The sequence below is a fragment of the Dermacentor silvarum genome, unplaced genomic scaffold, assembly GCF_013339745.2.
Source record: "Dermacentor silvarum isolate Dsil-2018 unplaced genomic scaffold, BIME_Dsil_1.4 Seq458, whole genome shotgun sequence".
NCBI lineage: Eukaryota > Metazoa > Arthropoda > Arachnida > Ixodida > Ixodidae > Dermacentor > Dermacentor silvarum.
In genome coordinates, this window is record NW_023606265.1 from 90225 (window position 1) to 105742 (window position 15518).

The 15518-nt window shown below is 44.2% G+C and overlaps 1 protein-coding gene across 1 annotated transcript in view; it reads right to left on the minus strand.

The window, feature by feature from the left end:
• The window catches only part of LOC119435108 (protein ECT2), a 72424-nt gene that overhangs the window by 39805 nt on the left and 17101 nt on the right, over positions 1 to 15518 (minus strand). Inside the window, exons 6-11 of the mRNA XM_049659702.1 lie at positions 14422 to 14532; positions 14013 to 14114; positions 11220 to 11319; positions 8975 to 9035; positions 6416 to 6596; positions 5206 to 5271 (exon numbers count right to left, since the gene is read on the minus strand). Of these exons, the coding sequence (XP_049515659.1) occupies positions 5206 to 5271; positions 6416 to 6596; positions 8975 to 9035; positions 11220 to 11319; positions 14013 to 14114; positions 14422 to 14532 (621 nt within the window). The remainder of the gene's footprint in view (positions 1 to 5205; positions 5272 to 6415; positions 6597 to 8974; positions 9036 to 11219; positions 11320 to 14012; positions 14115 to 14421; positions 14533 to 15518) is intronic.

The following is a 15518-nucleotide window of genomic DNA, read 5'->3' on the forward strand; positions in this document are numbered from 1 at the left end:
TCTACAGTGCTCTATGCGCAAGATCCAAGCATGAGGTGTACTATGCTAGCAGTCATCATGTTTGGTAATGCGGTAATCCAGATTAGGCCCAGGAATCCGATCTCGTGGCTGCATTGTGATCATGCTAATAAGTTACGTGTTCTTTGCGCATATCGTATTTATTTACTCTTCACTCAATCGAGAGCCCTTAAACGTAAGTTATCTATCGTGTAAATAAATACCAAATATACGCCATGGATGCATAAGCTCGGAGACTTCCTTTCACTGTGTAGCAATTATCTCTTTGAAAACGTGGCACTTCTGGTGCAGCAGCAAAAATCATCATGTGGCAACATTAGAAGCGAATATGTCGAGCAGCAATCATGAGGGAGTAAATTAAACCCGTAGCATTTACCAAAATGTACCAAAGGAGTCATTCTCTTTATGTTGAGTTTGCAAATGAGGTCACCTGGAAGTGAAGGTCAACTGAGGTCACCTTCATCTCGACTGACCAGATAGAATATCTACTATGCACCGCTATTAACTCCAGTAACCCTTTACACATATGCTGGTAACAGACTGCGTTAAGGCAAGCCCAAGTTAGGGAAGAACGCAAACAAATGGGCCACAATTTGTGAAGGATGGACATGAATCTGTTTCCTGAGGGGGGTGCAGTCTCCATTTTCTTTCAACTTTCTAGCAGCAAAGTGTGTTAGTAATTATGAGTATGCAATTTATTTCACAGTATTCACATGTTACATACGCACTACACATTTTTCTTTAAAATGGCAGTCATAGCTCGAGGATTAATGTGTTCAGCGCCACTCCGGAAAACTAATTACAGTGTAGACGGCTTATAACGTAAGGCCAGCAAGGGTACATAATCACCAGGTCTCTTTGGTCAGCTCCGCCGCAAGAGAACCGTGTTATGCGGCGAAGCATATGTGAAATGTGATGATTTGCCAAAGCAACGTCACAAACAGCTCTGAATGCTCCGAGCACGGGCTGTTACATTTTTTTTCCGCAGTCCCTTTAAAACGTATCAACGGGGTTCTACTGTATAATTGGGCTGAATGTCATAAGTCTTACAGCCTGAGTTTGTAAGTGTTGAAAAGGATTGAGGTGTGTAATATGTGTTGCCCCAAGACGATACACAGTAAGAAAGATGACAATGAACGTAAGCGTAATATAGTGATAAACTAATGTGGGTCTGGAAGAAGGAATGAGTGTTAAAAACTACATACATTCTTAAACAAATTTCCTTAAACATTGATGTGGCATGATATAATTTGAGGTGCCTATAAAGGGTTATATCAAGAAACATTGTACTGTTAGAGATAGAGAATGATTGTCAAGCGATACTGCTAAACTAGAGGTAATACATAATTGGGAGAATGGATTACCGTAAATGGGGTTTTACAAGGATAAACATGCGACAAGTTCGATTTACACCAGGAATGGACATGACGAAGATCGATGTTAAGTTTTTCTTGAGTAAAATTGAGATTTATTTGCAGCGAAAATTGTAGTATCATCAGCTTATAAAATACTGTGCCAGGGTTGTTGGCAGTATAGACAGAATGTATTACAATACAGTGTAGACCGCTTATAAACGTAAGTCGCCGGAGTCGTGAATATTTGCACTATAAGCGGTACCACACTATAACCAAAACTGCGATTATCAAGCCCTGCACGTATGCAAAACATGTAGACCAAGCAGCCGCGCGTATCCGAGAATCGAAGCGTGCGACTGGGAGTTTTGCATCCAATTAAATTTACCAACGTTGAAAGGTTAATGTCCAAGTACCCATGATCTTCGCATGAAGCAGACAAAGTAATAATAATAAAAAAAAAATGTCTCAGTTTCGCCCGAAAGGTGAAGCATCAATTGCGATAGCAAATTGGTAGAGAGCTATAAGGAGTAGGGATAGTAGTTTTATCGGCTGCAAACTTGACACATTTGCTTACTAACTGAATTAACAAGTGTGGTGTCAACGCGTACAAGCAAACATGAATAGACTCGATGACCGCAGACAACCACGGTCAAAACGTGGGCATGGGGAAACGTGGCCGCCGCAGTGAGCAAAGGTTCATGCGGTCTATCGCTTCAATGGAAACTGAACGGCGTAAGCACAGCGCATACAAAGGTCAGAGCCGTGTGGAGATGGCTTTCAAGATACGGTGCGTGCGACAACACCGACAGCCGGCACAGGCGCGAACGCATTTGTTGGCAAAGTGGAAGTCGCCCCCTCCCCTCCCTCCCCCCGTGCTGCCTTCCCGCTTTGCTCCTTTCGCGTGGGAGATTGCGTCGCCAGTTCCCCTTGCGCCCGGTTGCAAGATACGTTGCAAGATACGCATTGGTGCTGCAGCGAAGCGTCCCCCCCTCCCCTCCCTCCCTCCCTCCTCCCTCCCTCCTATATCCCCACGGCCTTTCGCGCGATAGAAGTCGCGTTTGCCCTCCACTGTGCGTTCGCTCCGTGAAGGCGTGCGTCCCCCGCGCGCTTTCACTCGCATATACGGCGCGTGGCGACGAGCCCTTGGATCATGCTCCAGTCTCATGCTCCGCATCGCCCTCGTTGATCTCCTCTCCCATCGGTGGGAGCACCTCGTTGAGAAGCGTGCTCGCTATCGCCCTTGTCAGCGAGATTTTCCCGTGGAAGCCGCATTATAACCGGCATTTTGTCTCACGCGGCTGCACTGTAAGCGGTATGCGTATACATGGAGTGCTATGGGAAAATTAACGGAAGTCTGAAAAGACCGTACTATACGGCCCTGCACTATAAGCGGTTACGTTATAAGTGGTCTATACTGTACTACAGTGGTGCCAAAATAATTTGAAAGAGCAGAGTGGTGCTCGATATATTGAAAGGTTAAAAAGAGAAACCACACCACTTAGTTTGTGGGTAGCACACTTTCACATGTTACATACGCACTACACATTTTTTACATGTTACATACTACCACTAATAATACTTCCACTAATACTAATGTTAATGTCCACTAATGTTAATTCGACTAATGTCCACTAATGTTAATACCTCCACTAATTTGACTCCAGTTAATTCGATCCCAACCGAAGGTCCCGGCTAGCACCCACGCATTTCAACGGGCCCAAACTTTCATTATTTCAACCTTAAAATTGGCGTTCACCGAATAATTCGAACTTGACCAGTCAGCATGCACGTGCCCGACCCTATGGTGACCCAATAGTGGCAGCATATCTCAGCGAAGCTTAGAGTACAGTACTTAGGATCAAAAATCCCTGTTTTCAACCTGCCCTGGAAAGATTTTCAAGCAAAAACGGTAGCTCACAAAAGGCGTCTTCGATTTTCCACTTTTGGCTACCTGCAGGCTTCCATACCCAGCCAGAGCGCCTTCATTTTTCTCTGGTTGCTCCACCCACTGCATAACGCACTTCTGCCACATGTTCGTTTTACTTGAACTGGACGGTTCTGGCTACCCGTGGGCTGCCAGAACCAGCCAGGACGATTTTGGTCTGGATGCTCTCTAGAAGCTCTCTGGCTAGCAGACGACAAGGAGAGCGATGAGCACTCACCGCCATCGCCGCCAATGTGGGCATTTCAGGACTTTTACCTCACTCAGCCAACTGACTACGGTGATCTTCGGATTTCATTACTTCTAGCATTTTCTAATGTTCTAATACACCGTTCCGCATTGCGAGACGATGCGATACGAGTGGCGGCGCACAATTTGAAGCTGTGTGTGTGTGCGTGTCCTGTGAGGGCTTCTTCTCGGTCGTGAACAGCGCGCAGTGGGGTTATTAACAGTGGGGTTATTAATGCATTGGGTTCTAGGGAGCTGTGCCGGGACCGGCCGAAAACGACGTAAAAGCCGTGAAAACGCAGCACCCAGGAACGTAACAGCGGAGTTCTACTGTATATACAGATACTTGCACCCCAGTGACATACATTATAAGTGGTCTACACACTAGAAAGTTAGGTATACCACTGCCCATTGCAGCATTCCTGCTTCAACCTTGAATGAGGTGTACAACTAGTCAGCTAACATTGGTGAGTACCGTACTTTCTCGCATATAACCTGCACCAAAAATTGGAAAAATTGCTTAAAAAGTGGGAGTGCGGGTTATCTGCGAAGATTTGCAAAGGGAGGGGGTGGGGGTCGGCTTCACGGCCTACGTGCAGAGTCCTGTTGTCCGCATGCCTATCGACACGTTTTTGCATGAGTCAGGTGCCGTTTCTTGTAAGCCCAGTTTGCACAGTTGGCCAGCCTTGTTTAGGCATCACGAGTGTGTCTCGGCGGCAGTTTTACAGTGAAACAGAAACTGAAGATCGTAGCCGCTGCTGAAGAAATCGGCAACAGAGCTGCTGCGAGATGGTTCCGAAGACGATTACGTCTTGAGAGCGGCGATGAAGCCTCGGATGGCAGCAGTGAATCGGACGACAGCACTGAGAACGTTGCGGCAGTTTTTTGAATAAATTTGTTTTGAAAATGAAATGATGACTGCATGTAGTTGTAACTAGTCCTCACTTTTTTCGGATCGCGTGCGGGTTATACGCGAGGTTATTTTTTTCTTTGTCGATAAGTTCAAAGTTAGGGGTGGGTTATATGCAAGGGCGGGTTATATGCGCGAAAATACGGTATTTTATCAAAACAATACGTGTGACTTTTCCAGTTTTGGCTCTGCAGTGAGGTTTAGGGGGTTGTGGCATACTGCGGCTGAACAGAGGTTGCGGGTGTGATTCCTGCCTGTAGCAGCCGCTTTCCAAGGGGGATGGAATGCAAAAATGCTCGTATACCACACTTTGAAAGAAAAAATTCACATCCACCCATATGTAGAATGAAGCTACAGAGGAAACCCACACGGCTTTCTCAGAAAAAGCTTCGTAGTTGAAGAAAAATTCGTCCTGGACAAGGATTTCGGTCCAGGATGCATTTTTCTTTAACTACAAAGCTTTGTTTCTGAGAAAACAGTATGGCTTTCCTCTGTAGCTTCGTGCTACATATGGGTGGATGTCAATTTTTCCTTTCATGAACCTACCTCCACCTTGCAGAATTCTGCAGAACTGATTTGCAATATCATACTTTGGTTGCACAGAGAACAATTCCAGATAGTTGAATTTAATCCAGAGCCCTTCGCTATGCCATCTCTTATAAATTCTGTGTTGCCTCAGGTTATAAATCCCATCAGTCAATCTTTTCAGTTTTCCGAGAGGCCAAAGCTAATGCAGAAGTTAGTTGCCATACCGTGAGGATGGAGTGCAGAATGGCGACGTAGTTGGTCTCGGTCTGCAGTAGCTCCAAGCAGACCTGCTGCGCGCTTGGACATGCGGGTCATGTCAGATGGCTCTTTGTTCTCCTGGCCCTCTGTGTCGAGCACTGCAGCGGGCATTATAAGGCTGAAGGTCTTTGGAAATTCAACTGTTGTGCTATGATCTGACCTATGCACAATGGTTTCAAAAAGCAAACCATGAAAGTGGAAGCATCAGACAAGAACAAAGTGATCATAAAAAGGGTACCCGAAATTATTTCAATCACATTTAGGAGCATTGTTGAAACATAGAAATTATCTCTCCCAGAATGCTTTCTTACAAAAAACAGACAGCAGGCTGTATTACAAGAGCTACAGAACTTACCCCTTCTCAAGCCCTCCACCTCCCTTACACTCACCTTCAACTCACTTTCCACGAGGCCATGGCTATGTCCCACCTCCATGGACACTATGTTGTCAGGTGATGCGAATTTAGTCTATTTTCGGTTGGTTTTAATGAAGTGTGCTCCCATTTTTTTCTCAAGTATTCTTTCTGGTTACTATGGTGATGGTGGCCTCTAAATGAACTTTACGTACATCGCCTGCATCTCCTACAGCATGGAGTCGCTGCAGCACACTTTCTGGCCATTCTTCTAGCACAGAGAGAGATGAATGCTGGTTCACCGCATTGGCAAACAAACGTTCAGTATTTCAAGCGATCCTCGAGTCTTGATAATCCGTTGGCTACCCTCTATCGCCTTATATCGGTGTGCATATTCAAGTTTTTTCTTGGGTCTTCCCAATTGCACCCTCACCTTATAATCATGACCACCTTATAATCGAATAAATACGGTATTTCCCTAACTAAATTTTTTAATTTAGGAAGATCAAACTTTCAAACAAGATGTTTTTAGGTTCTGGCGAGTCCTATGTGTCATTTGGAGAAGCTTTTCTTTTATGCACTAGAGGTCCCCTGTTTTTCAGATATACTGCAACCAATTCTCTTGAGAACCTTGAACACGTCATGAAATCTTGCTTCAAAAAAAAGAGGACACAAATTTTTAGCTCTAAGTCAATGCCACTAGATATCCAGCTTGTTTTAAAGCTATTTGAAGAATTCCATGCCAGCTGAGCCAGCTATAATGATTCTTACCTGTGGCGAGTTGTTTTTCAGGCGTGAGGCTGATGTCAAGGACAGAGACGGACTTGTTGGCCGAGACCCCCTGCGGTGCCGGGGGCTCTCGGGGGAGAAGGGTCGACGAGCACGCTCTGCTCAGCTTCCTGGGCCAGCTGCTGGCAAGGCTCTCGCGCAACTTCCGCCGCTTGCTCTCCGAACGGGGGGCGCCAAGGGAGGGCCGCAATGGAGTCGCTGCTACCATGGGGCCTGCTGCATGCAACTTCCAGTAAACAACTCAAGTTCATGTGGTTGGCCCAGTTTTAGGACAATTGGTGGCCATTGAATTTCACAGGACGGCATGTCATTTTGAAGATTAATTATTCATATAGTTCCATTGTCTTATATAGCATTATAGAGTGAGACAGGAGCGCTGGCCCCATCGATCAAGACTGAAGAAAACTTCACTGCTTATGCAGGGGTACTCAAGAGCAGCCCCAAATTATGCCATGTATGGAGGGCACGACAGAATGCGATTCACACATGTGCAACTACCATGGCAGAACACCCACAGTGACCTACAGGCTATACCACACACTGGGCTCTTTCACTAGTTTAAAGTGAAAATGCATCAGCAATGAATTGCAATGTGCTGCTGCCAAGGGAGTGGTCTCTGCCGTCTAAAGGAAACTGGTGTCGGTTACTACACCAGGCAAAGAAGAAAAAATAAATTTAAAAAACAACTTGATTATTGCTCACGTTTACTTGGCAAGCTGCAGCCAGTGCCAGTCATTTACACCACGGAGGTTGAGTGCATTCATGCATGTGACTACTCCAGTTTCAGCCTCATGCAGTAGACACGGTAACCCTTTGAAAGTAGCCACACTCATGTGAGCCCAACTACCGTATTTCCGGGCTATAAGTCGCACCTTGTATAAGTCGCAGCCCTTCAAAACAGCACTTTTCCCCCCAAGAAATGTATATAAGTCGCACCGGTGTATAAGACGCACGTTCGTTGGTAAACGATAAAAAAAAAAAAAAAAATGTTACGTTTTACTCCGTGAACGCGGGTCATGCTCAAGTGTATGGTTGCCATTCCTATAATTGCGATAGCAATAATATGGACACTCCAGGCACATTTCTGCAGTCATGTTCACCGCGATGTTCCGTATGAAGTCCAAAGGCGATAACACGCACCGTATGCTGTATGTGCGAGTGAAAGCGTGTGACGGTGAGCCGAATCGCGCACAACAGAGGAAAGCGGGAAGGCACGGGGGGGGGGGGGGGCTTGTACTGTAGCAACTGCGCAGTTTGCGTAGCGGCGCCGTTGACTCGCGGTCGGCCTGCCATCACTTGCATTGCTGCTCCATCCTCACAAGGCTCTCGGCAACTCGATAACGAGATGAACCTGGTACCCTCGATAGCGCACACAAAACCGTAGCAATTAAGTGGCAGAGGAGGTCAACTCAGCGCGCCTAGATCGCCATAGCCCCAATCCACTTTTGACAAGTTTTTCTAAAAAAAAAAAAAAAAAGTACATAAGTCCTTTCATAAGACGCACGGATGAAAATTCATAGAAAGGTGACTTATCACTGGAAAATACGGTACACAATTCCACAGTTTAGCATGACAGGGACTTCAATGGGCCAAACTGCAGGTAGATGGTCAAAGTGCCACAGGTGTGCAGAAGGCTTTCTGGTTTTTTCTCAATTACTCTCCTCCTGTACAAATGTAATGGCCACAGAAATGCCTGCACATTGCGCTTATCCCTTTGCTGGTAAGTTAAGTGATCACTTTTTAGCATGTCTTTCGGAAAGCGTCTTCATGTGTCATCAGAAACACAACATGAGAGCCGCAACACAAAAGGGCAAACTCACGTGCTCATAATGTAAGCTCCAGCCATGAAACACCGGGCATGTTGAATGCTTGCCCAAAACCACTGCAGAGAAGAGACATAGGATTTGTCAGTACCAAAACAACACATCTGTAAAAACATTCAGCTGAAAGGCTGCAACTGTCATAAGCATTTATATTACACATAGGACATTCTCTTCTGCTCCACTTCATGAACAGTGTAGCAACTTAGTGACCCACCTGTTCTCATCTAACTTTTGCAGCATTCCTTGTTCAATTACGGGGCTTATATATGTGGCCGTGTGACTGGTCAGGAAGATTTTTCTTTTTTTTTTCCCCAGTAGACTTCTAGGCAGGAGCTAAATAATATATACTTCAATAAAACAATGTTGAAGTTACACTTTCTGAAAACTCAAAAATGAAGCTGAACGCTGATACTTCTCGCATTGCAACTACCTTTCCAAGTTTAGTTTCATGTACATGTCTATCTAAACAAATCAACTCATCTTATGTCATACTCAAAAATAAGCAACAATAGTTATGAGGAAAACTAATATGTGATTAGAGCCAGTCAAAACATTCCAGAGTTGTGAATACTAAGAATGCAAACCATTAAGAGGGTCTAAATAAAACCTATGCAGTCTGTCATAGCAAAAAGCACCTAAATGACGCGACAAGGCAACATCAGTATCATGGCAACCATAGGTGCCACGCTTCCCCCTGTAAAATATTCTGCTCACCTCAGACTTGACTACTTGCACCTTGGGGCTGATGTCCGATGGCACTACAGGTGCTACAGGATTGGAGTCGTCGACCACAAGGAAGTGGCAGCCAGCGTTGGCTCCACCACGTGAGCCCCTGCAACCCAAACCCAGACCCAAATTCAGCCATAGAATCTCTTTCAATGCATTTTCATTTGCCATCAACCAGTGTTGGCACACTGTTGTTTGCGACTACTAGAAATTTTGGCTAAAAAATGCTAAATGCAGTGACAGCAGATAAGCCATAATAAGCATTTTCAATATGACCACTATGACGTGGTGCAAAATGAATGCACCATCCAATGCATTTCCCATGTGGTTTAATGTGTGTCCCTTCTACAGTTATGTGCAACGACCTTAACAAAACACTTGGCTTCCACGACTTCATCTAAGATTACAAGCAAGTTACTACTATTCACCTCTGAGCAGTGTAGTAATGGTAACCTATTTCTAAAGGGTGTGGAAATAGTTACTTTTGAAACTGCATCGTACACAAATCCAATACTAGTGCGAATTGAATGTTGAATAACTTTCAAGTAGTTATTGAAAAACAAACAGCCTTTTTGACTATTATGAAAGATCTTCACATTTTGGTATTCACAAGGATAGCAGGTTTATGTCATTACATATCACATTAAGAAGCATGCCTTATTAAAAAAAACAAATAGAGCACTAGGAAAATAAGCCGTTTGTTTGCATATTAGGGACTCTTCGAGAATGCATGATGAAAACTTATCAGAATGATGTTTGAAAAAGCAGTGTTGTGGGCCAGTTAGCCTTTGCGTATATTTTGAGACAAAATCAGAAATGGGCATTGTCTGCAGCAATGGCCGCATGGAAAAGCAGCCTTTTTCTCTGTTTATGGTTGTGGCTGATGGTGCCACTACATCAAATAATGCTGCAATGAAGTGTATTCCAAGTTAATCTGGAGAAAAACACCGGTGCAGCATACATAAATTTTGTTAAGTTGTGTTTACTGCTGAATTCCATGTTCCAAATTCCAAATTAGGGAGCAATGTTGCATGCTCTACTACCCAATATCTAGCTCTTTATGCCCATTATAGCACTGAGGTTAAAGTTATTGCATTTTTTTCCAGTTTTATGTTTGATTATGCACAGCTAATTATGTCAAGTGTTTGAAAAATATTTGAAAAATATTTGAATTTGGAAATAGTGACTTTCGATTAGAGGGCCAAGTCAAATAGGAGAAAATTCAATCAGCCATTCAAAAGTTTGAATATTCACACCCCCTATTTGTTCTAGAAGACAACCTACCAACCTAGCTCAGCTTTCTGTGTAGTAACTATCAGAGACCCAACAAGCTGGTGCATGACAATCTGCGCATCAGTATGTAGAATATTGCACTCTCAAAACAGCCTTTTAGAACTATACACCATATAAAACAAGAAACAAAATTATACAGAAGGAAATGATAGCTTTGCAAAGGCCAAACAGCACTATTGCCAGAGGTTTGTTCAATTGATTATGAAATTTATTGTTGCCTGGGCTATGAGGGATGCAACAGTAGATGGTCCCCCTCTACTATGGCAATTATTAGAGGGTCCCCCTTGACTAATTAAAGAACCCGGACCTTCAGTCCGGAGTTGTTTAAATGTGCTAAGCAATCTCAATACACAAATTTCACATTAGGCTCTACCATAATATGCCCAATACCATTGCTTAAGGTTCCATAACCCTCAATATATAATCAAAGCTAGATTTCTCCAGCATATCTCTCCTTAAAGACCATTTAAGAAGCACTATTAGCAAGGTATGCAAAAGTTATCAGGTGTAGATGTGCAATGAACTATGTAAAAATGATTTCTTGTAAAAAGACAGAAACTGTTCCTATAGTGACTCAACATACCCTCCTAATTCTGTCAAGAGCAGAACAGTGCCATTCTTCTTCTTCTTTCTGGGGTTTACGTGCCAAAACCACTTCTGATTATGAGGCACGCTGTAGTGGAGGGCTCTGGATTAATTTTGACCACCTGGGGTCTTTAACGTGCACTACAAGGAGAACAGTGCCATTCTTTGTCAGCAACAATGAGCTTCACTAAAGCACATATCAATCTCGGTGATGAAGAGTTGACCGAGAAACAAGTGCAACTAAAATGCCTAGTTATGAATTCGCCGCTCGGGAAACACCGAGCAGCGCTGTCAAAGTGGAGGGAGTCCAGTTTCGTTTGTGCATACAGCCAATCAATCACGGCTAGTGCCACATTAGTGTTTGCCAGAACATTGCAGCTTCAGTTTGCAACATGTGGCAGTGGCACCTTACCATTTGCGAGGGCCACTTCTTCCATGTGTTGGCGCTCATCGTCAGCAAAACCAAGGAAGGCCAGCTGGAGACCCCTGAAGGCTTCCAGGCGAAGCTTCATCTGAAAACAAGGGGCATATTAGCCCAGCAGCATACACATCCTGGCATTTTTCAAGATGCTGGCATCTACCAGACTTCTGAGACAACTGTGCTATGTTGCCGTCAGGGAACTGTGCAGAAGGGTTGGTACTTATGTCAGTAAGAGAGCCACGTTAAACAGTTCTGGCTAAATCACTAGTTAATTTGTTTGATACTTTGGGTGCAGTACTTGCCAAGAAAAGGCTTAGTTTATGAGAAAATTCCATCTGAAGGGTCCGAATACCTTTATCGCAATTCAAATCTCCGCCAACGAACCAGAGGAGTGGCGACTTTGCATACGCCATCACCGCCCTTTGCTGCCGTCTGTGAGTAAAATGGCGCCCGACAGATGGGAGTACGGTTTCTTGCAAAAAAGCAAACGCGGCCATGGAGAAACCGAGCCAAGACAGAGAGGTGGATTCGTCGCTGCAGCTGCTTCTGGTCAAGTGGTGTAGATTGTTCGGGCATTCCGCGACATCACATGGAAGTGGAATTCTCTGCTGCTTGCAGTTTGTGCGAGTTTTGCGAGCCAGCAAAATCAGCAAAACCAGCGTAGTATTATGCAATAACGAAACTACTGAAATGCAAAAGCGCAGGCAGCGCAGAATTGAGTGAAAACAAAACCTTTCGACGCCCGTGCCGCTGTCAAGGGTAATGTCATTCATTTTATTTCTAAAAATGAAATAGAACAGGACAAGTAGCATTTTCTTTCATCTTATAATGCAAGACAATGATGTTTTTACAACGGTGGTTGAGTACAAATGACAGAATTTAAATGAGGAGTGCCTTCGTCATTGGGCAAGTATTGAATGTACCAGGGGAGTCTCTAACCCTGTGTGCGAGAGCGCCGTGCTGAGCAGTTCCATCCCGAGCCCATACCATTAATCTACACGCACATCCTACAACACTATCACCTTTCACGAAGAACGCTACCGCCGCCTAATAATGCTCTGCCGCGAGAAGAAGCCGTAATATGGTGAAAACTCCAAAAAACACATATCCACATTTGAGTCTCTACCACGCCATACACCCTGCACTGTATTCCTATAAATGCCCACATGTGATCAATGTGCAACGCTTACCACATGGTATGGGCTTGCGCAAACACACAGCTCACACCCTTAACACACCGCACACCGGCAATGGGAGGCAGCGCTGTCACGCTCGACTCGACGGACCAGATCATCGTGATCAACCAAGCGAGAAGGGCAGCTAAGATCGCTGGACCCGTGGACTGAGGGGACCACACATGCAGAGCAGAGGAGCTACCTACGCGTGTGCGCTTTTGCATAAAGTTTACTCTCTCTCTCCTGCATTTAACTAAATTTCTCGATTACTAAGGCTCTGTTCGTGATAATATTGACGCCTTAGAGATTCTCGAGCATTAATCCATCACTTTAGCTGGAGTTATTATTTGCCTTTAGTGTCCCTTTAAGATGTAGTTTCTCAGACTTTACTCTTTATTTACGGTGTCTTTTTTGTTCCAATGACTACATAATATAGTCAATGGCCAATAACAAAAATACAGAATTTGCCCTTGGAAGGGGGGGAGGGAAGGGAGGCTATAGTGCTAGTCACAGTAAAAACACAAGGGACTTCGATACAAATTAAATGCTATACTCTTACATGCTAGCAGCAGCACCCGGTCTGCAACATCATCAGTGTCGGCCTCTGTTTAGCATGCAGATTTTATTTTAGTCAATCATTTTGTTGTGCCCACTTTGCCCTCCAAAAAACGCACACACACAAACAGCCCGAGGTTAATGGTGTTGCACGGATCTATTGCTTCACTTATAACAGCGAACAGTAGTGGTAGGACACTCCAGAACAAGGGTGAAAGCAGCAGCTGTTGTAGACATGCTGTCGAGCGAGCCGTTTTCTTTGCCATGCCATCAACTAGATGAAGTATGGCACTTCGTATTTTGGATGGCAATTTTGATTATTCCTAATTTTTTGGTGTCTTTGTACACTGATTCATTGAAGGGGCACTCAACCAGTTTTATTGAAGTGGAAAAAGACATTTGAAGAGAAATAGGCTATTTCGAAATACTTTGCCTCAAAAGTACTTCAATGCGTTCAGCAGAAGCGGAGTTATTGGCAATCAAACACATCATCCGCTGCGCTCCCCTTCCTCCTTCAATGCCTTGCACTGTGAAGGCTACAGCGAGGCGTGGCCAATACGCTCCGCCTTCGAAATGTCACCGTGGCAGCCAGTTCAAATTTCATTTCTGGATGTTAACGTAGACGCCACGACTTCAGATTTTGGTGCCTACAACGAGCTAAATGTAAGCCAAACGCGGTTGTCCTCAGCGAGCCGCAGTGTGCTTAGCCAGTGGACTCGTGGCGGCTCCCCGTGGCAGCACCCGCGGCAGCCGTGGTGTAGCCAACCGCAGCAACCAATAGCAGCCGCGTATAGGAATGTGCTTTATTATGAAACAAAGCACGCACAAAAGAGTGAGGATCATGGCTTCTGTTGAAATGAGAGTGTTTTAGAGAAAGGTGACTTCGTGCTCCGCCTGCAAGCTCCACGCACGCGTACGACAGCAAAACTTGGCTGAGATGTTCACAGCAGCGTATACTACCCACGGACTATGTTATTCACAAGCCTGATGAGTGGTTCAGGGCCCCTTTAAGGCATAGGAGATCAGCAGCAAGCAGTCTCTGGTATGTACTTACCATGGACTCTGATGTAACTGAGAAATCCTTCTCATCCCGGTGGGCCCATGCTTCAAGCAACCACTCCTTCTTCATGATGGGAATGTCCAGAGCATCACACAGCTGCACAAGAAACAGTATCAGAACCAGGGTACTTAGGAGAGGGTGCTGTTTGTGTTGCAATTTTTTCCACCCGTGATTTTTATTTTGTACTGCATTTTTATTTTTTACTTGCTCTAATGTGACACAAGCACATTGCACAGCACTAAGTGGTGCAATGTGCAACAGATAAATGAATAAAAGGAGAAAAAAAAAGTTACGAATTACAGACCAGAAACAGCTTTTTGACGAGCCACAACTAGGACTGTCCATTTGTCTCATTTTGTTGTAATGACTTAACCATGATTACAGCAGCAATAAGTCAACATACCTCGTATTTGGCGCTGGTCACAGAATCAGCCACACAATGTGTTACATTCCTGCTGGAGAACTTGTCCCGCACACTGGCTCCCATGTAGTGTGACAGCAGGAGCAGCTCACACTGCACAAAGGCAGGCGACACATCAATAAGTCAAACAGGGTCTTGAAAGAATATATTTATTCTAAACTGATTCAGCGTTGCTCTTTAGTGTTCCTCTAAGCAGTTGCAGGTCAAGTGATAAACTCGATTGCCAAGGTCAACCGATTAAAAAGCATCAAGTATGGCATGAGGGATAAATTTATAATTTGCTCATTTACAACAGAACATAGCAATGGATAACTGTTTACACATTTTGTAATGTGGAGATTAAGTCGATTGATGAGATTGTCAATAAAAGAATGGTGACGTCGAAAACCAGCCATGGCATCTGGATAATTTCATAGCACTCCAGGTACACTCAAGCCCCCCCCCCTTGGAAGGATCATTCATTCCATTCTCTTCCCTATGCAGTAGAAAGTAGACAGCAGAAGTACATCATGAGGTCATAGAAAGTGACCGATGACTGTGACGTAGGAGATGAAATGATAGGCTTTTATAATGCTATTGCATTTCAATGAATTAAGTGAAGCATGAAAAAAATCCAGTTCTTTATTTTCTTCTTTACAAAAAAGTTCATGAAGGATTGTAACAAACAATTGGCTAAGCTCTTCACAGCCACACTGGGTGAGAGTTTTCAATATGTGGTATTTTGTCACATGAAGCATGATAAAGCCATATACATATAAGCGCTGATGTTAGCACGTTGCAACCTAAAATAATCCTGACGTGTGCTTCATATACTGCAAATTTTCGTTAATTTTATCTTGATGAGACCCCCACAATTGATTATTCAATATTATCCCTGTTGAATTAAAAAAAGAGGCAGATAAAATGTCCAACATGACGCTGCCTTTATTTGGCAGTATCTACCCGATGAGCGAGCACCCGAATCTAATCTGCGTCCAGAATTTACGGGTTCAAATTAGAAAACAAATCTAACGGCATTCAATTTTATGACAAGAAAAATGTAGCGTGCCTCTGATTCTGGCAATCATAAAAAATAGAAC